The 23,184-nt window shown below is 55.5% G+C and overlaps 8 protein-coding genes across 8 annotated transcripts; 4 read left to right on the top strand and 4 right to left on the bottom strand.

The window, feature by feature from the left end:
* Positions 1 to 529: 529 nt before the first annotated feature.
* BU26DRAFT_549879 (uncharacterized protein) lies at positions 530 to 1,269 on the bottom strand (the record flags this gene model as incomplete). The annotated part of the gene is made up of 3 exons (XM_033832019.1): positions 530 to 633; positions 674 to 816; positions 872 to 1,269. The coding sequence occupies 3 exons, from the start codon at positions 1,267 to 1,269 to the stop codon at positions 530 to 532; spliced, it is 645 nt and encodes a 214-aa protein (XP_033686396.1).
* A 960-nt stretch (positions 1,270 to 2,229) lies between these two features.
* BU26DRAFT_282124 (uncharacterized protein) lies at positions 2,230 to 2,924 on the top strand. Its single transcript, XM_033821524.1, has one exon. The coding sequence runs from the start codon at positions 2,378 to 2,380 to the stop codon at positions 2,774 to 2,776; it is 399 nt and encodes a 132-aa protein (XP_033686395.1). The 5' UTR covers positions 2,230 to 2,377; the 3' UTR covers positions 2,777 to 2,924.
* Positions 2,925 to 2,934: 10 nt separating this feature from the next.
* On the bottom strand, positions 2,935 to 4,927 carry BU26DRAFT_282129 (uncharacterized protein). Its single transcript, XM_033821525.1, has one exon. The coding sequence runs from the start codon at positions 4,829 to 4,831 to the stop codon at positions 3,179 to 3,181; it is 1,653 nt and encodes a 550-aa protein (XP_033686394.1). The 5' UTR covers positions 4,832 to 4,927; the 3' UTR covers positions 2,935 to 3,178.
* Positions 4,928 to 10,614: 5,687 nt separating this feature from the next.
* Positions 10,615 to 11,464, bottom strand: BU26DRAFT_282095 (uncharacterized protein). Its single transcript, XM_033821523.1, has one exon. The coding sequence runs from the start codon at positions 11,356 to 11,358 to the stop codon at positions 10,684 to 10,686; it is 675 nt and encodes a 224-aa protein (XP_033686393.1). The 5' UTR covers positions 11,359 to 11,464; the 3' UTR covers positions 10,615 to 10,683.
* Positions 11,465 to 12,257: 793 nt separating this feature from the next.
* Positions 12,258 to 12,968, top strand: BU26DRAFT_282034 (uncharacterized protein). The gene has a single exon (XM_033821521.1). The coding sequence runs from the start codon at positions 12,346 to 12,348 to the stop codon at positions 12,841 to 12,843; it is 498 nt and encodes a 165-aa protein (XP_033686392.1). The 5' UTR covers positions 12,258 to 12,345; the 3' UTR covers positions 12,844 to 12,968.
* Positions 12,969 to 13,796: 828 nt separating this feature from the next.
* BU26DRAFT_282054 (uncharacterized protein) lies at positions 13,797 to 15,822 on the top strand. The gene is made up of 3 exons (XM_033821522.1): positions 13,797 to 14,578; positions 14,629 to 15,411; positions 15,599 to 15,822. The coding sequence occupies exons 1-3, from the start codon at positions 14,132 to 14,134 to the stop codon at positions 15,695 to 15,697; spliced, it is 1,329 nt and encodes a 442-aa protein (XP_033686391.1). The 5' UTR covers positions 13,797 to 14,131; the 3' UTR covers positions 15,698 to 15,822.
* A 1,877-nt stretch (positions 15,823 to 17,699) lies between these two features.
* BU26DRAFT_518048 (zf-DHHC-domain-containing protein) lies at positions 17,700 to 19,402 on the bottom strand. Its single transcript, XM_033828721.1, has one exon. The coding sequence runs from the start codon at positions 19,163 to 19,165 to the stop codon at positions 18,074 to 18,076; it is 1,092 nt and encodes a 363-aa protein (XP_033686390.1). The 5' UTR covers positions 19,166 to 19,402; the 3' UTR covers positions 17,700 to 18,073.
* A 2,886-nt stretch (positions 19,403 to 22,288) lies between these two features.
* On the top strand, positions 22,289 to 22,630 carry BU26DRAFT_503906 (uncharacterized protein; the record flags this gene model as incomplete). Its single annotated transcript, XM_033826727.1, has 1 exon — positions 22,289 to 22,630. The coding sequence occupies one exon, from the start codon at positions 22,289 to 22,291 to the stop codon at positions 22,628 to 22,630; it is 342 nt and encodes a 113-aa protein (XP_033686389.1).
* Between the last annotated feature and the right edge of the window lie 554 nt (positions 22,631 to 23,184).

Genomic DNA, 23,184 nt, shown 5'->3' with positions numbered 1-23,184 from the left:
AGGTTTGATTGAAGGGGAAAAGCCCCAGGCGCGAGGTTGCCCTCCACCCCCACACACTTTTGGCACGGGCCAGCCGAGCTCGTGCATCCCTGGCCATGACGAGTCTGGACCGCGCGCGCGAGATCTTGATCCCTTTGACAGGTCTCCAAGACCTATTTGTGACCCTGAAACAGCCTCAGGAGAGCCCGAGGAGATGGTTGGGATGGAGGCATGTATATGGATCCGAATGCGGCTAGCGCGCCGTTAGGGCGTCAATTCCACCTCATCGCCGAGAGCCATGCAGGTGACGATCCAGCTCTCGATGCCATCTCGCACTACGCCTCCCTCCTTCCACCTCCCGATCTAACACGTGCCCTGGGACTGCGACAGAGGCGGCCACGCCAATCGAAATTACTAATCACCCGTGCAGTTTGCTGGGGCGCCTGACGCTCCTGAGGCGTAGTTCATGTCATTGAAATTGCGCGACCAGAAATCTCAGTGAGCAGGTGGACTGAAAGAGAAGGTATTCATGAATAATAATGTGTCCAATTCAAATGGGGGTGTAGCTATCTCTCGAGATTCCGAAGCTACCAACTACCAACCCGCCCGGATGCCGCCAGGCCTTGGTGTAGCCAAGAGCGGAGTGCCACGACCCTGCATGCAGTTCAATCCTCGAGTCCCGCCCATTGCATACCGGGATCCATTAGGATCCCATCGTTCGGACGGCCCCACTCGCAAAATACGCTTCGCGCCTTGTTGTCCCAGCCGTACCTGCCATAATCAGGGATCCAAGCACCAGGCTTAATGCCCAAGATACCACCGCTGCAGTTGGGCTCGCTTGTTCTCTGTTAGCAGACAGCTCACCGAGAAAAATGGTTGCGGCACCACTTACGTGAACAATTTGCACCAGAACACCTTCTCTTGACGTACGTAGGCGCTGGAAGAGACAATCGGGGCGAAGTACACGCACACCTTCTCCTCCATCCAATGCCGGGTAGCATGGTAATCAGAGCCGCGGTAGTTTGGATGCTCGAACATGTGCATCAAGATGGCGTCAGGCGGACCCGCCTCCTGCCCCGATGGTGCAGGCACAGCGTCGAGAGCTTCTGAGGAGTTGTCGCGCTTCGTCACTTCCATGACGCTTCCAGAGAGGACTGAGGGGGCTTCCGAAGGGGGGTCACGCTTGACCTCGAGACCCTTGGCCTCAGCGTCCTGCTGAACAGAGGGAGCGGGAACAGCGACCCCTAGCACAGCGACGGCGATCGCGAAGAGAGGGAGAATGAACCGCATGGTAACAACCGGTGATGTTGATTGCAGGTGATGAGAAGACTTAGGTAGAACCTTCAATTTGGTTAATTGAAGCCGAAGAATGGGTGAGGTGAGGTAGAAGAAGCTTGAAGCGGGGCTGAAAGGGTTTATATGGGCGAGAGGGAGAGAGGACTGAGCGGAACCACTAGCCGGATTTGGAAACGCACGATCCTTTGGGGAGGAGAAGCAGCGGCGACGGAGCGATTCGAAGATTCTGGAGCGGTCTTGGCGATAATTTGTAAGAAACGTGCTCGAATTGAGCCTTGTGAGCCAATCCCAATCTCGGAAGTAGTTCCGGTAACTGATCTCGAGGATGGGGGACGTGAACGAGCTCTGAGTCACTTCGTACTACGGTCGGAGCACCCCAACAACATCAGTATCCCCGCCAATCGAGAATCGAAAAGCGGAATTCCACGCACTGCAGAGTGGTCTACACACCACGTTCAGTCGGTCTCAGGTAAATGGACTGGGTCAGCCTGCGTCACTCCTCGGTTGCCCAACGTAACCCGACGCCGGAAGTAGAGCCGCAGCGAATGTAGACGACTAAATCCGGGCCAATGATGACCGTTGATATGAAAAAGGCCATGTGAGCTATTCTACAATACACCTACGTGACTTCATGAAAGCAATCACTTCCTATCTTCTACCTACTCGTGATCATCCTGCCAACTCCGCTATCAACCCCACCCAATTCGCCCGAGGACCATAAACCTCTCGTAGTGCAAGCGAACAACCCCAATGCATACGAACTAGCTCGCTCACTGTGACTAGCTGATACCCGCATAGCAACGTTGGTATGCTACGCTAACAGTCTATAATCTCATAACAGACGCTTTAAAGCATTTGGAATACTCAACCTCCAACTTTACCACAAGAACCATAGCCAAAAGCCCTTCCTCCCTTCTTTCCGTCCACCCATCCACACCATCGCCCCCTCTCCCCGCCAGAACTACTCTACTCCCCACCCCACCCAGTCAACCCCGCCCTTCCTCGCCTCAAAGCACTGAAACGAACTCACCCTATCATTCGGCCTCTCCTTACTACCAATAAGACTAACATCCTGCGTCTTGGCATTCAAGTCGAAAATAGCATGCATCGTCGCAAAGCTCCACTTCTTCTTCTCGCAGTTATGTTCACTGTATGCAAACAAGCCATCAGCACACTCATCCTCTCTGGAAATACGCAGGAACTTATTCAGTTACGGTGCCCATGCTACGGCATCAGAGCAGTACTCACATATAAAACCGACACGTCGTCCCCTTGCTCACCCTCACTGCGCTGGCCTTATCGTTCAGCCACGCGTTATCCCCGCTCAGATCGACGCATTTCAATACGTCGAAGCCGTGGCATTTCCTGTAGTAGTTGTCTTCGCAGATGTCGACGCGGCCGATGGGGCCGGTGGCCCAGGTATCTTTTCTTTGATGTCGCGGCGCTTCGTCAGGCTGATGGGGGCGTTGGCGATGCGGATGCGGACGGCCAGGGGGCGTGATGGGGTATTTGCGGGTTTAGGAGTTCGGGGCCGAGGGGTCGGGCTGGGGAGCTCGTCGCGGAGATGATGAGGAGGGTGCAGAGAAATACTGAGAGGTGCATTGTAATCCGTATAAGTGACTGTATGTGTGGAGAAGATGTTGTGGTTATCAAAGCCAGGGGGGTAGGCGAGATCAAGATACCAAGGAGATTGTGGAGGCAATGAGAAGTTTGGGGAACGGAGATACACACTCTAAGTATTTATATGCTATGGAAGAATGCTCGGGGCTGTGATGTCGCTGCGTGGTTAAGAGATCTTGCAGGTCCTTGGTGAAGTAGAGAATTCCACGGATTATCACGAAAAACCCGACGTCGCGGTCCCTTCCGCCCGGGAGAGAATATGTGACGTTTAGTATTCGCGGCATCAGCTTGATCTCAGATTCCGTCTGTTCAAGTTGGCCCTCCGCGCACTGCTGTACTCAGTTTCCCCCTCCAGCTCGAACTGATTCCAGACATCTTGCTCAGTCCCTTCATCTTCCTTGCCCCAGTGCGTATCCCAGATACTCGTATTCGCCGGCCGCGCATCGATCCGCGTCTCCTGATACTCGCCATACTCCTCTTCATCGTCATCGACCTCAGCGACATCTTCGATGATCAGCTTCTTGCCATCGACGGGTCCATATCCATAAGCGAAGAACTTCTGGCCGCGGGCAATGAGCTGCTCCCGGTTGCGTTGCTTCTCCCCAGGACCGATGTCGCCTTTCGCGGGCGGCTTCTTCGAGGGAACTCCGCTCATCGTCCGCATGAACCATTGGTAGAAGCCATCTTCTTCTGCGGGAGCCCAGTCAAGATGGATCACATAGCATGGCAGGATCTGAGCACTGTTGAAGACAATGTAAGCCCACTGGCTCTCGTTGACGTGCGAATCGGCGCCGTGGAGGGGCTCGTCGAGCTCCCACCAGTCATCGCCCCTCTCCAGGCAGGCGGTTCGGCCCATGACTGTGGCGCACACTAGGAGCTTCATTCCAGGGAGCTCCGATGGTTTTGTCCTTTCTTGGCCCCACCCGGTGTAGCTAAGCGCGTACCATGCTTTTGGAGATGAGTAGATGCCGCGGCCGTATGCGGTGCCGTTAGAGACAGGAAGCCGCTTCTTGGTCGCTGGATGGATATCTCCAGGTTTCAAGAAACCGTGTTGAACGATGGAGGGGACGAGGTCGCGGCGCGTCCCGTGGAAGGTGGTGCGGGTTTTAGTTAAGTGCTCGACAAGCTGTTCTTTGGCCGCTTGTCCATCGCCATAGCGGCGTTGTTTCTCTCGCGGGACAAAGGCCTTGAGGTCCTTGACTGGGACTCTCATCAGTTTGTCGCGGAGAGTCTGCTGATATTGGAGAAACTTGGAGGCCAGATCAGAGCGCAAGATGTTTTCGCAGTGAAGGATCCGGTAGTTCGGGTCGATGTCAGCGCAAATCTGGGCTGGAGTCTTTCCGAGGATGTGGCTGGCGGCGCCGTGGACGGTCTCCAGGTCAAGGCCCTTCATCTTCAGCTTGTGATCGAGGAGGGGATCAAGGTTGTTGATTTTGCGCAGATCCCAGTACGTCTCCTTCTCCTTCAGAGTCTTGCGCAAGATGCCCCGACGATAGTCCAGAAGAAAGCTCGTAGTCTCTTCGATAAGGCGCAGGATGATTAGTCCAAAGTCAAAGACGGATACCTTCTTTCCACACTTGGCGATCTCGTCCGAAATCGCATTCCGCAGTGCGAATCGTATGCCGTCAATGACCTTACGGGGGAGCTGATACTCATGGTTCTTTACCAGACTGACGATCGGCTGAAGAATGTCCCGCAGGTTCACCATGAGCTTGAGCTCGAGCTCATCGAAACCAAAAGTGAACTCCTCAAACGCGACATACCCGCGGTACTTCACCTCCGGTGGCAGGTTCGAATCGATGATATCCAAAATCCATTGAGTCCGGACCTCCCGAGCAACCTTGAAATTCGGCAGCTTGACCCCCTCTTCCTCCTGCATTGCGAACCAACCCTGCTCTTGCTCAAAATCCGAATCGTCATCACCCGGATCACCCATGAAGTAAGAAAGCAGCAAACGTGCCTGAGGGCTTGGGTCTTATATACCCATATGCGACAACTGCCTATGCCTTACAGCTCGCTCGTGAGAGCATAACGTGACTCAAAACCTCTAGAACAGTCATAGCGACGAGAGGAAGAAAAAGGGCGGAAGGGCAACAACCCCTCCAATCAGCATTCGCTTCTCTGTGGCTATGCGTCTCCAACAACCCGGTGCCGTCAACAAGATCCAGCGCAACGACCATAGTGAAGAACAAAACATCGTATCCCCAGGCCGTTCAGGTACTTCGCCGCTTTGCTCGAGCGTCAAAACCAACTGTGCACATCTCGACGAGAGACGTCGTGAAGCTCCGGGCACGCCCTTCTTTAGGGCGGAGGCCGCCTTTGGGAGTTTACGGCGCATATTGCTCGACTACCCGTGCAACAACCTGTGAAATCACTCGCTGCAGCCTTGTTAAAGGCGGAAAAGATGCGAAAAGTGGTGGAAGAAAGCGTTCGACTCGATGCCTGCCTGGAGTGTGACGAAATTCCCTTTCGCTTCGTGAAGCTAGTCCCGGTTGGGTTAGCGAGCTCTCCAAACAATGCCTCTTTAGCAGATGAAATCTCAATTTATATGAAGCAGAAGCTTTGTGAAAGACTCCTCAACGGAGGAAGGTCTATAGTTAGACGCACTGTTTTTAATAGTTTAGGGAATCTCGATGCTGCGGGTGAGCAATGCTCCTGACGCTTCGTATATCTCCAGACACTACACTCCTTTTCTGCAAAGATTTTCTCGCCCAAAACATATAACTGCAGAAGTGAGATTATGGGAAAGAGTTTCTTGCAGACTGGCAGCTAGAATGGTGATTGCGTACTTATAGATCTGTGAGAAGAGACACTTTATTTGCGGGTCATCAAAACGGGAATATGTGCCCGCCGGGGTGAATCGAAACTTCCTCATTCCTGCGCGACCTATTCACATTTCGTCCGACGCTACAGCGGCGAGTAGTCTACTACATTCTACCTTTGTCCTTGCGTCCAAAGAATCAGAACACGACATGATCGTAGCTAAAGCCACATGCTCACAGGAGAACGAGTAGTTAGGGGAGTAGGTCTCCAGGGCCGAATTCGCAAATATGTTACTCCTATCCGCAGAGGGCTAAGCACATGCCAAACCAAGTCACTAGCAAAAGTAGGAGAGGAAAAAAAACCCCACCAGATCAGAAGTAGACATCCCACGCTCTTTGCTTTTGCGTCGTCGACGTGTCTTCCCCAAAGCCTCACCGCGCGCCGGAAAGTGCCTCTCAACATCCGAAGAGGGAATCAAAGGGAAGGTGGAAGGGGCTCGCGACACCACTGCTACAATAAAACCGCCAGACTATTGTTCCAGCGTGAATTTTCTCCGGCCGCAAGGGAAGAAGGGCTTGTTCCAGGATCTCCTCTTGGATAGGGGCAACCATCGCCTTGTTGTTGGGATAATGCACGCCAACACCGCTAGCTATCACTTGGGAAGTGCAGAAGACAGCAGTAGCTCGACTAAAAATTAAGTCCGGCAAGCTTGTGCCTTGCACCGCACCAACTGTCGTCCTGGCGGCTACGCTCCGCCCGAAACAGCGTTGTTGGACATAAGTGTCGAGACTAAAATATAGACCGGAGTATGCGGAGCGCGTTGAAAATGAGCAGGTCAGCTCAAAACTCTGCGCAGTAGGAAGCTGAAAGCTCTACAATTCCGGCTCTCGCGCATTGTAGCCGTGAAAGACGTCGTAACGAGAGTGTAGAGGCTATCGCCACAGGTCCGGTACACGGGAAAGGTTGCTCGATGAGGCATCCATTCATGGAACGCGTCGTCTCCCCCAACGAGGGAAAAAGGGCGACACTATCAAACAGATCCGAGCTGCAGCCACACTCGATAGCTAAGGACCCCACCACTAGAAGAAAACTGAAAGCCAGAAACGCTGCCGCGCGGACAGTGTTGTAAAATGGCCGCGCGAAGCCACTCGCCCGCACCGATGAACCGGGCCCAGACTGATCGGCCTTCAGTGGCCTTTAGATCAGTATCTGTGAACGCATACGACGTATTAGGAAGCATGTCCCCTTGCACGAGATCAGGGAGAACAGCGATGCTGGCGATTAGCGAACGATCAACGAACACAACCAGTTCGGTACGCGTCCCGCAATGGGGTGATGTGTTTCGTGAACGCAGAAGCGAACCACTACAGTCTATACTCTTCCATTATCCGGGAATAATCGTGAAATGTACTACCGCGAAGCGCCTGTCGGGTTGCCTGGGCTTGGAGCTCATCACATCTCTCACGATGCGCAATGTGAATCTATATACGGTGGTCTGGGTAAAACGGGTTGAGATGTGTCAGCATTGAGATGCTACTAATTCTTCGTGTTTTGCGGGGATGTCTCGTCGTGCTCACATGTCAAGTTCTTCCTTCTTCAATTGGAGATATAAGAGATCTTCGGAAGGACGAAGGAATAGATTGTCCTCGTAATACTTCGTTGTTGGTCTAGCATTGCTGAAGAGAGAGATAAGAGTCGATCGAGTGACTGTGGAAATGACGTTGATCCAACGTGATCATATAATTGCAGAAAACGAGTCGATCAGCATCTTCTAGATCAGACAGACTATGTCTAGCGAGCCGTAAATCGCGGGCCTTTTAGAGCAGGCATGAATGCCAGTGGGCTGAAGTTTCTCAAGGACAATTTACCTTCCGTTTCGAGTAACATGTCGGCAGGATAAGGATAAACGGGTTTAGATTTGCTTCTCTGAATGGTGATCAGCTCGTCTGTCACTGTTAGTCATGCGCTGAGGCGAGTTAATCCCACGCATCTCCTACCTAGCTCAGGGCATTACGCGCTTTGATCATGCGAACGTTGGCTAACTCGGAAAGGAGAACCATAGAGAAGACATACCGGGCAAAACCAATTGTGGAGGGTTGAATCATATCGAGCGGGGTTGCCGCAAACTATACGTAGTACTTGCAAATCATATGACGTTATGTGAGACTTGCAGCAGCGGTTTCAATGAAGTGCGACGTGATCCCGTCACGGAGCAGCAGCAGCTCGTTGACAATGTCAGGGATATGCTAACGTAGGCGCAGTAGACCATAGATCTACTGAGGGCACATCGGACACCCGTGGGTTTCGGATCTCGAACGGGGCCGTGATGCAGATTGCGAAGAGATGAGCGTGAGGGAGGGCCGGAACTAAACCGAAGTTTAGGGAATGGAGGAGAGCTGTTGGTACACCGCCATTTACTTCTCGAAGCCATTGCAGATGACGAGATTGTTCACCACGCTTCTGTCTAGGTGTTGCATAAGGTCCCCTAAGCTAGAGGCCCTAATGCACTCGAAGAAGTGATTGTTGAGCGCCCACATGGTGAAAAAGTAGTGACGGTTGCCAGTTTGCTTTCTCAGAGTAGAGTTCTCGCACCCATCGTGTATCCTCGCAGCATGTTCGCCCAGTTTGGGGGTTTGCGCAATGGCGGAACTTGACTTCAGTAGCATAGGGGTTGAGACTGAAGTAGGATGCTAGGCCGTGGCTATGTTGGCCTGAGTACACGTGTAACAGGCCCTACGAGCGGTTGCTTCGAAAGGCGACATTGAAAACAAGGTATAGCCTGGAGTAACTTGTGATGGGGCAACAGGATTGGACCCGATTGAGCAAGTTTCTGAGCCTTCTACGGCAGTAGCTGCTTCCGTAGGATGTATTCTTCAACATAGTGAGTAATCAAAGCTAGATAGAGGCGGTGTGGCTGGCACTCTAGCCTCGAGAGGCTACAATATGTATAGGTTGAATCGAAGCCCCCTTGCTACGGCTAACGTGCAGCGGCATGGCAGCCGCGGCTTGAAACCGCCGACCAGCCACTTCCAGCCACTCAATAGTTCTCTCTAAATTAGCAACCGTTCTTAGATGGGCAGGAAAGACGTATCTATTCTGAGAAGGAGTCAAATAATTAGCACGATTCTTCCGAAGGCGTTCTACGTGTTCCGTCTGCGCTTTGAGCACGAGGCAGGAATTCCGAAAGAAAAGAGGCAAGGCGTGATACGAAACGATAGCACGTAATGTGAGAAGCTACTGACACGCATGCGCACTGTTGAATTGCAGCGCAAGCGGTTCGCAGGTAATCTCCCATGTTGCAGCAGGACGTTATAGGACTGCTTAAAGTCGCTCGGCGCGCGCGGAAGCGCAATGTCAAGACACCAGATGTAGGCATGCACACGAGTGCCACACGCAAGGCTACAATCTGACTGCCATGGCTTTCGGTGGAAGAGAATAGAGCCCACGGGCGTTGGCAGTGCGTTCGCAGAAAACAGGAACGGAATTTCGGCCAACCAGTCCGGAAGCCGGCACCCGAGAACGTTGTTTTAAAACCAGCAGCAATCCCAGAAAATTGTTTCACGTCCTTCTGGTGGCGGAGGAACTGCGGCCAATAAGCCCGGAAGAGTACACTAGGTACCTTTTGGCGGCCCGGACAGAAACTAACTTTGACAATGACAATTTGACAGACACACAGACCAACGCTGATAGAACCTCGGGACGGAGCGATCCACGTGATGTGCCGGAAAACGGAATTTGAGATCTCGTCGCGCCTCTTGCCGACCGAGGGTGTGTTGCGTTGAGCAGTTACCCGTGTCTGCGGCAGTAATCGACAGATGTTCGCACAGCATGGATGCAGATTACCCCTGTCGGTTCGGAGATGCTCGTTCGGTCGCCTCTCGAGTCGACGAGGGGGTGCGTCATCCACTGGGAAAGTAATGAGGCTGATTGGACGGATGTTCGAGAATTGTGACGACGCTGTAGCTAACTAGACTGAGAGACTAGGTGGTTGCAAAGAATGAGTGCGTTTCATCATCCAGTTTAGTTTCGGTCAACACAGTAGTAGAGTGGAGATCAAAAGTGGAAAGGATGGAAATGAGGGGTCGCTGTCGCTAAGACGTTCGCTCAGGGTCGCTGCAGCAGCGCCACGGCAGGACCAGGTGGGCTAGAACTGGCGTTCAGCAAATGCGTACGACTCGTTCTGCGATGAGAGCTTGAAGCCACGCTCTTTGCAGGCGGTGAGGTTGACCACCCAAGCGCAGAGGTAGATATGTCAACATGGTCGCACGCGGGTGACTGCAAGATGCACCTTTGCGCATGCTGTATGGTCCGGAGACTGGAGATGATGGAATGCGACACTACACACGATCCATCGGTGACTGGACCGAGCACACTTCAATCCCATGACTTGGGAAGGTGGAAGTCCGCTATTTCCAGATACCGGGTGACGTTGCTGTTGTGTACCGCGGGAAGAGTCGCTGCGTCCTCATATTGGAGGAAGAATCTGTGGGCTGCGTGAAGGGAACATGCGAAGGAGGGTCGAGATGCTCTCTGCATGGTACCATAATATGTACAACCGGCCTTGGAAGGAAGAACGAGTCCTCACCGACTTGTCAAGTCGTTGTTGTGGGATGATCCGTTAAGTGCCATGTACGTCGATCGTCGAGGGACTCTCGCCTTTGGGTAACGGTTCACAACTCCCACTCCGCCGGCACGCTTGTGAGGGCGGAAATGTGTACAGTGTCACGGATACTACCACGTTCGCGTTCTCATTTTCGTCTCGTCGCCGTGGCCAATACACCGACGTTCTTGAGCTCAGTACAGGCTCGGACTGGCATACCTGGGGTTGGCGGTGACAGACAAACCGCCACGCATTACTCTGTAGAACGGGTCGTGATGGCGCCGTAAAACTATGAAGCTCAGCACGGGGGCGGTTGCAGTTGCGATTACGATTACGGCTATTGCCGTTTGCTGGATCCAGTGTAGGCAGAATTGTCGGCCAAAGGGCAAAGAACATGCGATGATGTTCGATAAAACAAGAGCGCATCATATACTTCCAGAAAGCCGGTGGCGGGTTCCATGATCCGACACGCTTTCGAGACGGCGGTGGGGCACGTAGTCAAACTCCCAGGCTACTGAAAGCGTCGAGTTAACAGGGTTGCCCTGGCCCGCGGATGGGGTACGAGGAGGGCAGGAGACACGATAGGGCACACGACGGCGGGGCTTGAAACCAAGTTGAAGGTTGCGCTGCGCACAAGATGGCGTTGGTGGCTCCCATCTTGTATGACAGCGCCAGTCGCAGAGCTCTGAACCGAGGCGGGCACAAGACGCAACCCAGCAACGATATCGAGGCAGCAAGGGCCTTCCGCTGCACGTTGTTTTCCGCGCTCGGTGAGAGACGTGCACGAGCGTCGTCGTCCGGCGTTGTGTCTTCCCAGTTGGTGCGGTCGAGGACATGCGGTGCGATGATATATGAGGTCTCCCTCCTGGCGCGAGCCGGGGGCGGTGCAAGCGATTAGCCCGGCGCGATGGCACTTGAGGCGGCCGAAGATTCGACGCTACAGCTCGACTGACAGAGCATGGCGCAAAGGCGGGCGGCCTTGGCGGCCCACACGGTGAACTGCTAGCCGCCCAGCAGGAGAGCAGGACGGCGGCGGCGACGGCATGACAGCGCTGTTGTGCGACACAGCGACCCGCCGCGTTGCTTCCGCACAGTCGCATCGCAGCTTGTGCGAGTACCAGACCGGATTTGCTGGAGCGGCCGGGCGATTTGCTGGGGCTCTCGATGGGCGTGCGTTTCCGAGCAGGAGGTTCGCCGGGGCCAGGATCGCAGGGCCGAAGACGCTCTCTCAAGGGCCACCATGATCCCCGCAGGAACGGCGGGGGAGCACCAATGGCGCACAGCGGGAGCGGTCAGGACGGACGTCGAGATGCATGGGTCTGACTCCGGACCGTCTACCGTCGCCGAGGCTGCATGGCGATGGATGGGGGCGGGCGGACGAGAAGAGCGGTACGTACTGCATTGGCCGGCGACGCTGCCCTATTTGCTCCGCGCTGCTGCTGCTGCGGCCGGCTGAGCGCCACGTCAAACTTCGCGCCGTCGAGGACATCGCTGGCGGAAACAAAATGCCGCGGCTGGATGAGATGGAGGCGTCCGGGATCTGGCGGGTTGATGCGAAGTTGATCGGCCGGCAGCGCGGGATATGAGGAGCCTGCCCAGATCGGGACTAGCGCTCGAAACCTAGCCGCGAATCACCCGTGGCCGCCTCCTCCACCTCCTCCCCCTCCCAAACCGTCCACCAGCATCCCCGATGCGCACCAGCGGCCGGCGCCAGTCAGCTGTCAACAAAGCCCCAGAAAGGGGCGTCCATTGAGCGTCCTCTGCGCCTGCCTCTGTCTCGTCAGCGCCCTGCTCGTCGTCCACGCTGCACGTGTCGGCCTCTCACTCCGCCTCCAATGTTCAAACAGTAGCGGGGCCCTGGATGTTTCCACCAGATCAGGCACATCCCTGCCACTTCTTTTCCTCGTTTGAGGGCGCTCTGCGCGAGTCACATAGTCGCTGTCGTCTACCCGGGGCATCCCTCAATTGCTCGTGGTGAGCGTAGGTATCGCTGTCGATCATCCGCTTCAGAGCAGTGCCGAGTCGCGGAGCCTGCATCCCACTTCTATTTTCGTACCACCTGCTCAACGCCTCTTCTGCGTTTCGATATGCCCTCTGTTGCCGCACTAGACGCCTCTCGCCGTGTGAGGCCGTGCTGGATGTCGACAACACACCCAGACTCGCGCTCCTGGCTGCTGGGAAGCATCCGCATGCACCCGTATGCTTGCCCAGCCACCAGCCCGGTTTGGCTTGCGGCAGCTGTCTTCCCGGCACTGGCTGCTCCAAGTCCAGGGGCCCCGTCACCGCGGATCTTACGTCCACAGCAGCTCACTATGCTCGAATTCGTCTCCGCTCATGGCCACGAGGCGGGTGGATGCAGCGTCGTTCACGCAATCTTGCCCCTCCGAGATCGCAAATTCCGGCCCCGGTGCGTCCTGCTCCAATCGCAGGGCGGCGGCTCCCCAGAAGCAAATGTCACAGTCCCGTGCGACGGGTCCCCGGTAGAGGTCGTGCAGCTTGTGCTCGCGCCTCAGGGTGTGGCAGAGGCACTGGCTGATTGTCTCATGTTTAGACCATGTAGCTACAGAGCAGGAAGGCCTGACTAAGGGACCAAGGCAGGTTTAGACTCGAGAGACTTCGGCTGAGGGCAAGCCTGAACAAAGTGGCTTCCTAATCGGGTGGCCTGGCAGCGAGCCGCCTGGGGGATTTAATCTCCTGCTCGTCAATCTCCAGCCACCATGTCCACTAGCGACGTGACGGGACGTTGACAGTTCGATGCGGCGGTCAGGGTTGCGGCGATCGCCAGGGCTGTGCTGAAGCAGAGGCATAGCAGCCAGCGAACAGCAGCGCGACGAATGGAGCGAGCAGCAGATATCACCCCTGCACGCGTCTGCAGTTTCTCAGTTTCTGCATCGAGTCAGCTGCAGCCTGTGCGAAGCGGATCGGCGACGGTGCAGGGCTCGCGGCGAGTGGTGGAGACAGCGGCGACGGCTCTGATGGCAGCGCCGTGTGGCCCCGGGCCTAGCGGCCTGCACGGGAGGCGCATCTTGCATCGCGCAGCTTCACCACCTTCGCCGGCAACCCAGCGCGACGGCTATCCCTGGGAGAGTACTAGCCTGGGTCTGCTCGTGCCTCGAGTCCTGCGGCATAGTGGGAGGGCCCTTTGTTTCCTCTGCCAGCCCACCGCCAGCCATATGCCCGCTTGTGTCGCGCTCGGAGAATAAGCAGAACCTTAACTCTCACCTGTCAACTTTGCGGGCGCCGCCCGACGGTACCTAGCGGTCCCCTCTCGCATTTTCTGGCACCTCCTGGCGCCCCCAAATCCAGACGGAAGCTTTGCATGGTCCAAGGGCGCCGTTGCACTTTTGCCTCCACCATCGTAGCGCCCCGCCTGTGGCTCGTCAGTCGGGCTCTGTTAAATATCCCTATCCATCCTCAGTCACCCGGTCTGCCCTCCCGCGAACCGCTGGCTGTTTGCGCCGGCTGATCCTCATCCATTCCGCGCGCGACACTCGCCCTGTGCGCCGACGAGAAAGCCCATAATACGAGTCCTATAATTACCTCATTGGGCTTGGATACCTAGGTCCACCACGGTCGACTTATATCAGACGTATTTCCTTCGACTGGCGGCATTGGTCCTCTTCGGCTCCACTTTCTCTTCTTCGCAGCGGCGTAATCAGATTGGTGAGTGATTCTAGTCGTTGGGAAGACCCCTGGCAGGTCGAGCCGTGGTAGCTGTGTATACTTGACGCGACTGAGGCTCTGACGGACGTCTGGCGGCTCCGGAAAGGGTGAAGCACGCTCAACAGGCGTCACTGGTACGCTACGAGGGAGGTAACCGTTGAAGCTGCGAGAATCGGCTGACGAGGTATATATTGCAGCACATACCGCCCAATGGAGTACCTCACGCTCCACGATATCCCGCATCGCCACTTCCCTCTGGGACCGCGCAGAATGGCTTCTCCAGACGACTCTCGTAGCTCTGAGAAGGCGCTGCCTGGCCTGGCTGCAGTACGTGAGCTTCCTTCTTTTAAGCTTGACACGCTCCTTCCACCCACAACCCCACCCGCACCTCCTACTCCTTATATTCCTATCTCCAAAGACATATTCTCCAATCCCACTCCCCAATCATTCCTATCCAACGACCCCCCAGCTGCCATGTGGGCTCCTCCTCTCAGGGACGTCATCAAGGGCATCCCACGCATCGACAGCCTTAATAGCCCCAGTGAAAAGACCGTAAAGAATGACACCGATGAGCAGAACCATCACATTCGCAATTCACCGCCATTCCAGCCGGGCGAGCAGCGACAGGGTCAAAATTCGCTGCCCTCGTTCTCTCAGGTACGCCGAGCGCTGAGGCGCTACTCTTTAATTCCACTGACATGCTTAAGTTGCTGCACGCCGTGCGCGAGCCATCACCGCCGCGTACGCCCTCCCGCAGGGCTACGTCAATTGCGAATTCCCCTGTGTCGGCAGCGCCGCAGTTTGACGAGGTTGCCTGGACAGACACAAAGCGCAGGCGCCTTGACACTGTCGCCGATGTTTACCAGCACTCCTCGAATATCGACCCTGCACTTTCCTCTGCCTACAACCCGCCCATGGGTTCGCAGCAGCCAACAGTGCATCAGCAGGCTCCCAGCCATCATCACCGGCCGAGTCTTCCTTATGTGGCACCCCCAACGCACACCTTGTCTACCCATGTGCGTCACCAGTCGACTCCTGTTTCTCATGCGCATGGATCGTACCAATATTCGCATGCTCCTCCTCGCAAACTCACTTCGCTGGCGGCTTACCAACCTGCGCGATTGCATTCGTCCTCTTACGACCCCAGAGGGAGCTACTATCCGGATCCTCATTCCGCGGCCCACGGTTACACGCTTGAAAGGACGCATTATGATCCCCGTTACGGCCCGCCCACGTATGTAGCTGCTCCCCATCCGGGCTATGACGGCGCGTACCTCCCACACCCGCACCCGCATCCGCAGCACAACTACACCTTCCAGTCAACACTCGGCATAGATCAGAGTTCTTTCAACAGGAAGCGACGAGGAAACCTCCCCAAGGAATCTACCGCTATCTTGAAAGAGTGGTTCGCTCGCCATCGGGAGTCTCCATACCCCACCGAAGAGGAGAAGGTGGAGCTATGCAGGCAGACGCAGCTCACTCTTAATCAGGTACGTCAGGTCCCACTTTTCAATCTGTCTATTGAAGGTGCGCCCCGGCTGCACCTGTCTTTCAAGTGCCAGTCGACGCCCTTCAACTGTCCTGACCCCTCTTCGTCCCAACGTTGCAGCCCTCGGCCCCGCTCAAGAACCACAACTGGGTGCGTCGTTAAGAAATAGCGCAACTTACACTTATCAGGTGTCCAATTGGTTCATCAACGCCCGACGGCGTGCTCCGCAGAAAGAGCAACGCGAGGCTCGCGAGAAGGGCGAGGCCAATAAGGACGACGCACCGTAAGCCCTCGCCCTCGACCGCCGGCTCCTCCGCCCACTCCAATGCTCCCCTCGGGTCACGTTTGACTGTTGGATTCGCTCGCAGTTGATCTGCTTATCCACCACCGGTCTTCATATTCTCACCTCGATTACGACGGTATCACGGCCGATCCGTATACCTCGAACTTACGCTTCTGTCTAATTACATTCTTTGACGACGTCTCTCGACGAGGGTATATCGGACAAGGATCCCAAAAAGTCTTTACTTCCTTCGATGCATATGGTCATTGGTATTCTATTATTTGGCTTCAGATGGCAGCCCCCCGAAACCGGGGCGCCGTCCAAAAGAAATTTCCCTTTCGAATGGCATTATCTGGCGTTTGGTGGGTTATCGGTACCCTCTCCGAATACACACTTGGGATCAGGAATCAACGGTGGTAATATGGGTTGTAGGCTTGAGGCCTTTGGCTTCGTCTCCCCCTTTTGAGTTGTCTGCTGTGATTTCTTATTGACAAACGAGTCGTTTTCATACCCCAGCTAGGAAAGCTGGGTAAAAGGGACGTTGGATGGGACATCACGAGAGGCCGGCACCATGGCATTGTCTGTACGCTATTCACGCACTTAATAGTCCTAATTGTATAATTATCGCTGAAGCATCATAATCATCTGTACACGTTCTATCTGACTGCCTGCTCCTCCATGCAGTCACTGCGTTGCTCCTCTTGGCCGAGGCGCGCCGTATCTGATCCGAACTTTCGTCAACCTCGTCCTGCTAGCCACTCTCTCCCGCCCCTTGGTTGAGAGACCCTCCCACCCATCGCGTGAAACTCGGCAGCACCGCCAGAATTCCAATAGCCTGACCCATTATCCCCCGAAAAATCGTCCCCCATCTTACACAGCCCGATGCGCTCGAGCTCGGTCCCCCTTCCATAGCGCCTTGCCGCGGTTTTGGGAGAACTGTCCGCTCGCCCCTATGCTTTACCACTTTGCACTGCACTGCACTTTCCCAACGGTCAACCTGGGCATGCATTACGTTTGCGAGGGTCAAGACCCCCCGCCATCTGCCCGCCAGCCAGTCACGTCCCCGTGTCCGCTGTCGCGACGCCGCTATCCGCACTGCCCCCGGCCCACCACGTCGATATCCAAAAAGCAAGCCAGACTCTATTGGCAACTCCACTGCATAAACCGGGCCGCGGGAATCCAGAGCAACACTCACGCCTACGCCTGCCTACCAGAAGCGCCGTGTTTGAAACCCCCCTGCTCGCCCGCGCAACTCGTGAGGAACGATATCACGATGATGCCTGCATTGACCCGACTGTGAACCCCGGCCTTGGCTGTCGTCGGAGTCTGGCGCGTGTACAGTACCGGCCGCTCGCCCGTCTGCGCTCCCCTCACTGCTGCACTGCCTCGCTACCTGCATGCGCCTTAGCAAGTCTATCTACCGCTCCCTCCTTTGTCAATACCTAGGAGAATGGCAATTATTTTTGCAACGTGCGGGCTGGGAGTTGGTGAGTCGGGAGAGTTTGTTGCCCGGGGCGGAAGCATAGATGTGGAGCGAGTTAGCTTGCACTCGGACTCTCTTGTCGTTGCGAGGGGAATGATCGTCATGAGTGGGCTGATTGAGTTCGAAGCAGGTGCTTCTTAGGGGTTCAGAGGGCAGTCAGTCAGGCAGGCAGTCAGTCAGTCATGCGTTGAAAGAAACTATTATCTGTGTTTCTCAAGCAGGCACACTTAGGCGATCGATGCATCGCCGTCTCGTTCCTGCATCACGAGCATGCATCGCGAGGCTGGCTGGCTGGTACGCTTATCCCGCTGCGTGAGCCAGACAGCCGTAACGCAACCGCGGCCAACGGCCTTCAGAAGCATGTGCGCGTCGAGAAGAAATAAAAATAGCTCGATGTTGACATCCCGACAGCGTGACAGCATTCCTACGCATGGCTTGAGTACACAGCCTCGCCTTTATCCATGGGAGGTGAGCAGTTCTAGTACCGCTGGAACTCGCCCATGCAGAGTGATGCAAGGTGGAACTCGGGATAAAGTGAGGCGACCATGCGAGGTCGGCCCGTGGTTGAGCGGAAGGGTGGTTGAGAGACGGGTATAGCCGTGGCCGTTGAGCGGTAATGCAGCGTCCGTGGTTGGATGTAGGGGGGGAAACGTTGAGGGCGTTTTGATAGCGTACCGAGAGTGGAGTGCGGAAGGCGCTAATGGGTGTGGTGAGAGCGTGAAGAGTGGCTGATGCGAAGGAATGCAATATTAGGTCTGCGTGATGCTATGTACGTCAAGCCAAGTATGCTGCGCTTCGGGTATCATAAGAATGCCATTCCAACAGTCACATCGTCAAGACCCTGAACCGCTATGCGCTCGCCATGCACCTCAACACCTAGTAATCCCTTGAAGACATTCAGCGATTTCTCCGTCGGGAGTCGGAGAGCAGGTGTATCTGCATCCCGGGCCGATCCTCCTGATACTCCGCAGCCATATCCAACACTTTTTGCGCCCAGCCAAACTCGCCGCGAATATCGTCGTGTTGTATGCAGGGGCTCATCTTCAACGGGACGAGCCACTGCCAGATGCTGTAGCCCATGATGCTCTGTAGGTTCGGCCACGTGCCTATATCCCATGGGTGATCGAACGGTTGCGTCTGGAAGAGAACGTAGGAACGCGAGGCATCGCGCTGCACCTCCTTCAGCACAGTAGGCGGCTGTTGATTCGGGCTCCTCGAGGCCCTGGACGAGTTTTTACTCCGCGACGTTCCCGCCGTAGCCAGCATCGCGATATTGTGTACTCCGCCTCTTTGCACGGTTTCGATCGTCGTGTAGTTGATGCTGAGATTCCAGAACGTCGTGAAAAACATCGTCCCCGTAAATATGCAAAATATACCCGCCAGGGCAGTCGCCGCTATCCAAGTCGCTGGCTTAGAGCCCAGTAGTCGTATGCGCTCCGCCAAAAAGTACGCCATCGGAACCAGGGTGAAAGTCGTAATAATCGTGCCGTAGAAAACGAACTGGATGAAGAACTTGTGCGTCGTCTCACTGATTATGCCGCCCGCCCACGGGCAGTAATGGTCCATACGTCGTACGCAGCGATTAAGCTCTCTGCAATGGTGGGTGCGGTCCGGCTTGAAATTGTGGCATTTATTGCACCAGAGCGGATCGCCGTCGTAGTCGGCGATGAAGGCGTCGTATTTCTCGAAGTACTTTTGCGACGCTTCTTGTTTTTCGGAGGAGGGCTTGCCCAGCGGCATGAGACCCGGGTTTGTCCAGATGACCTGGAGAAGGCGCATCCAGGTCACCATGAGGATTAGAAGGAGAATCGAGAATACTGTGATGAGGGCTACCGCAGTGGGTTTTCTGGGGAAGACGCCACGCGATTGGAAGTCTGGTGAGGGCCGAAGAAGATATTCGATAGCGAGTGAGTATATGAAGACGTAGGCCGTGAAGCCCAGGGCTCCGAGCTGTAGTAGCGGCATCAGGACGGAAGAGAGCTGGCCCATCCTCTGGTCCAGTGCCGCCTTCTTCCTGTCTTTCTCCGAGAAAGACATGCTGGGCAGGGGTTAGGGTGTGCGAAGGCCTGCGAGGTGCGGAGGAGAGGGGGCGCGTCTGCGTAAGTACAGGGCCGTGGGACGGCCTTCAGCGCGCAGGACGGCACTTGGGACAGCGCGCTATGTACACAGTCCTGCGAGCTTTCAGAAGCCGCGATCTGAAGGATGTTGAAGCGTGATGGTGGTACGTGAAAGCGCGATGGGGTTGGAGAGGGTTGTAAGCAGGAATGCTTGGCGTGCTCAGCCACCCCAGCCTCGTATTTCGCGTCCCGCGGCCCAGCACGTGACGCGATTGGACAATGCGCAACCTTGTTTTGTTTGTTTCAGATCGTAGGATTGGCGAAACAACACCGCAGATCTATCGCGATATGCCGAAAAGGGCCCTTTTGATGCTTCATCAGGAGAATTGACCATGCTAGCTGCAATTGAGGGTGGATGACAGAATGCGGGGTAGCACCGCGGGGTGAAGGCTTTCAAGTCGCTCTTCCCCGGCTTCTCATGCCTCCGTTTATCTCTACCCACCGTGCCACCCTTCCTCCTCGCACCCTCTTCAGACATCGGCCAAAGCAGATGCTTTCTCTTTGCCGTTGTCGCCCTCCAAGGTTTCTACGACCCGCTCGATGCCGTCAAGTTGTCAGCTGAGGCTAGCGCGGCCGAGTCATTGACCTGCAGATGGCAGATGATCTCATCCACAAAACCAATTCGAGCCCCATCCCTCAGCCCTTCGACCCTCAGCTGTTGACGGCTCTTTTCCTTTCGGCTTCTATCATCCAGTCTCTCATGCGCGCGCGAAGAAAGTGTCGCTGTAGCTCCGTTCATCTCGCTTCACTCTATATCTCATTCGATGGACTCCGTAGCCGCCCCAAAACTAGCACGCTTTCGTCACCGGAAGTCCTCAGCCTTGTGCGATCGTCTCTCTTCTTTTCTTCGGCCTGACGCATTATCGCTTGTTTTGCTAGTATTCGGCCATCCATTGACCCAGCCGCCGGAGAGGTGATGGCCCTCATCCCATTTCCGTCGAAATGAGCGCACACTGTGTACTCGTGGCAGCACAACCACGGAAAGTGAGGCGCGAAAGAGGGCTGCAACAAGACGCTCATGCCCGAGGCATTTTCGGACCATGTATTTAGGTGCTGCGCCCCGGCGCTGTGAAGCTTGCGACTGACGGCCTCCTCACCGCACCTTTTACCGGCACACCGCGAGGCTTTCAATGCCAGCCTTGTGGCCTCCCCAGGCCCGTCAGTCACGGCAGCATGTCTGCCTAGGGTTGTACTTCACCTGAGACGCTTCCGGGGACCAACACTGAGTAAGCTATGCTGCCCATGTCTAGTCCAGCAGGTTCTTACTAGCCGCCAGGAATCACTGCGACAGAAGCCTCATGACTCTCGTCCTGTCCACAACTCCGACTGCGCCGCCGCAGATCCGCGCTATGTATCCAGCCCCTACGCAGCATTCGGCCCCGTTACGAGGGTTCTGTCCGCCTCGAGTCCGGATTACACAACTACAAACGGCGGAGTGAAAGCGGCCATGCCCCGCCGGCGTGTCTAAGATAGGGGAATTACATATGTCAAAGGGCTGACAACGTTGGAGTGTATTTCGCATGGGGCCAGCCCTACCGTGGATAAACAACCGACTGTCACTTCAGGCTCGGGGTCATCGTACGACGGATGCACCCCGCCACCACGACCATCAACAACCAGCCGCAATTAGAAATTCTTGCAGACCGGAGACATCGAGGGCTTCCACGTACGGTCCTGCGGCACTCTCTCGATCCCCGCTTGTCTGATGGACGTGATACCAGGCAGGGCTTTTTGCAACTGCTGTCTCGGTGCGGGCTTCGTTCTATACCGTATACCTCTCCTTGTCCGAGTCAACAATTTGAGCCTCGTCCCTCGCTCCTAAAGCCCCCATTAGCAATTCTTAGTGTCTTTCTTTTGTGCTATTCTGACGTATTCCCGGCTCTATCCCACGCCGGGTACGGACGACCTTCTCTTTTGGCACTCAGTGTCGTCCCTTGCAGGTTGTGCGACGTGCGAAGCAATATCGAAAGCGTGGGATGCATGTAACAGTGTCAAGGGTGTTGCCTTCCAGCAACCAGGCCCCGGATTCTGTGCTAGGGTCGGATTGTTGGGTCAGTTGCGTTGGTACGTACACCCAAATCACTCCAACCGTTTCTCCAGACGCATACTCTGTTCTCATTGGCCTTTTGGCTAACTGAAATTGTACGGAAGCAGAAGCCCCTTCATCGAAGCGCACTCGAGTCGGTTGACGCTTCGGCTCTGGACTCTTCCTGTACGCGCAGCTAGGCAAACAGGCAAACGTCTTTCGCGGTGAGCCAATCTAATTGCGGTCCCGCACCAAGCCCTCCCGACCACACAGCGCAGCCGGGATGAGTAGCGCAGCTTGTCACCTGCATTCACTCGGACCTTGTCGAGCGTGGGCGTAATAAAACGACACTCGTTCGACCTATCACGTTTGAGATTACCACGACCACTCAGCAACTGTCAGGTCCGGCACTCAATGGATTTTCTTTCAACAGTCACACGCAGGTGGCGCACACGGGCTCCGGCCTAAACTTTACCAAGCCTGGCCGCCACTTCTCGGCCCTATCCTAGGGCTAACGGTCTTCGACGCCTTCGGCTTCACTCCCAATGGACCACCATGTCGCCGTCCTGTTCACGCTTGGACCGCTTGTCGACGTCTTCGGCGCTCACCGACGCATGTTAGCATCACAGTCCTCCAAGGTCCCTTGCCGGTCATGCTACCCTCTCTCACCGCACCTGGTCTGCCTCCGTGGAGGCCTCCCTAGCCTGCGCCTTGGCCCTCAGCTCAGACGGTGACGGTGGCTCATGCTTTTCTGCCTTCTTTCCTTACCGTCAGGAACAGCTCGCGAAGGAGCTCGTCAAGTATATGGCACGCCCTGTCTCGAGCACGCTATAAAGCGGCCCTCTCCCCAACGAAACTTCCGGACAAACACACCACAGCCCGCCCGCCACTTCTTCCGGTTTCTTTAAACCCTCAATATCCTAGCCGACCGTCTTGTGTTGTTCAACGACCTGCTTCTACCTTGTCAAAATGCATACCTTCTCCACGCTGCGCTTCTCCACAATGGACGTCTGTCTATTGAAGCCCATTCCCGCCGAGTGTGGCGACGCTTTGCGTACCGCTTTACCCTTGACCGAGCTGGACGACCGCGACTGCCCTACTCTTCTACGTGGGCTTCGACTATCTCTCCTGAGCCCATTGATGGGTGCCCCTGTCGCTTCCACCTGTCCGGGAGAGTCGCACCATAAGCACATCGACGAGCCTTTGCAAGATGGCCCAGAAGACTCATATTGGTACTGCCCGGAGTGTGGAGATGGGCCCTACCAGTCCTGGAACCCATGCTGCGCCAACTGCGCGTACAAACGAGGCTAAGCGGAGAAGGCATAGACTCGATACGGTACGTCATGAGAGCCACCCTCTAACTCAGTAGTCTAACATGCTCTGCTTCGCAGGCTCGTTCATCTTTCGAAAGCCTCTGGTTCTTAAGGCATCTCAAGCAGCTCTCCGCCCAGCGATCTTGCAAACGTCTCCACCCCGTGCCGTGGGCCGCTCTTGAATCCTTACCTCTGGCTAACCGTTACTGGACCGTTTTCCTTTCCACGGTGGATATTTGGTTTTGGACTTCCCTTTCGTTTACTCCAGAGACTTGATGTCTATTTTATCCCGTGATAACGGGTTTTGGTGGTCTCTCTCGTAGCATTCCAGCGACGGCATTGCATGAGCGCGATAGCTATTAGAAGATTTTCCAAAGAGCCCGCTTGATGCGGGCTGCCTCTTCACGGAGGAACTGTTTTAGTACGACTATATCACATATTTGGTATTCTTACTCCATCAAACCCCCGTTGATTCATTGCTTCCGCGCCACTATCAAGATACCTTTTCAATCCTGCCGTGGGTTTTGAAGGTGGGTTGCAAAGGCTATTAGC

This window comes from Trematosphaeria pertusa (assembly GCF_010094035.1).
Source record: "Trematosphaeria pertusa strain CBS 122368 unplaced genomic scaffold BU26scaffold_5, whole genome shotgun sequence".
NCBI classification, from domain to species: Eukaryota; Fungi; Ascomycota; class Dothideomycetes; order Pleosporales; family Trematosphaeriaceae; genus Trematosphaeria; species Trematosphaeria pertusa.
The sequence above is the reverse complement of the archived record's forward strand: the minus strand, read 5'-3'. Positions and strand labels throughout refer to the sequence as shown.

Coding starts and splice junctions, on each gene's coding strand:
- BU26DRAFT_282124 (XM_033821524.1), top strand. CDS start 2,378: ATGCATCGTCGCAAAGCTCCACTTCTTCTTCTCGCAGTTATGTTCACT.
- BU26DRAFT_282129 (XM_033821525.1), bottom strand. CDS start 4,831: ATGGGTGATCCGGGTGATGACGATTCGGATTTTGAGCAAGAGCAGGGT.
- BU26DRAFT_282095 (XM_033821523.1), bottom strand. CDS start 11,358: ATGCGACTGTGCGGAAGCAACGCGGCGGGTCGCTGTGTCGCACAACAG.
- BU26DRAFT_282034 (XM_033821521.1), top strand. CDS start 12,346: ATGCCCTCTGTTGCCGCACTAGACGCCTCTCGCCGTGTGAGGCCGTGC.
- BU26DRAFT_282054 (XM_033821522.1), top strand. CDS start 14,132: ATGGAGTACCTCACGCTCCACGATATCCCGCATCGCCACTTCCCTCTG. Junction 14,579..14,628: donor CGCTGCCCTCGTTCTCTCAG/GTACGCCGAGCG, acceptor GACATGCTTAAG/TTGCTGCACGCCGTGCGCGA. Junction 15,412..15,598: donor CGCAGCTCACTCTTAATCAG/GTACGTCAGGTC, acceptor TACACTTATCAG/GTGTCCAATTGGTTCATCAA.
- BU26DRAFT_518048 (XM_033828721.1), bottom strand. CDS start 19,165: ATGGGCCAGCTCTCTTCCGTCCTGATGCCGCTACTACAGCTCGGAGCC.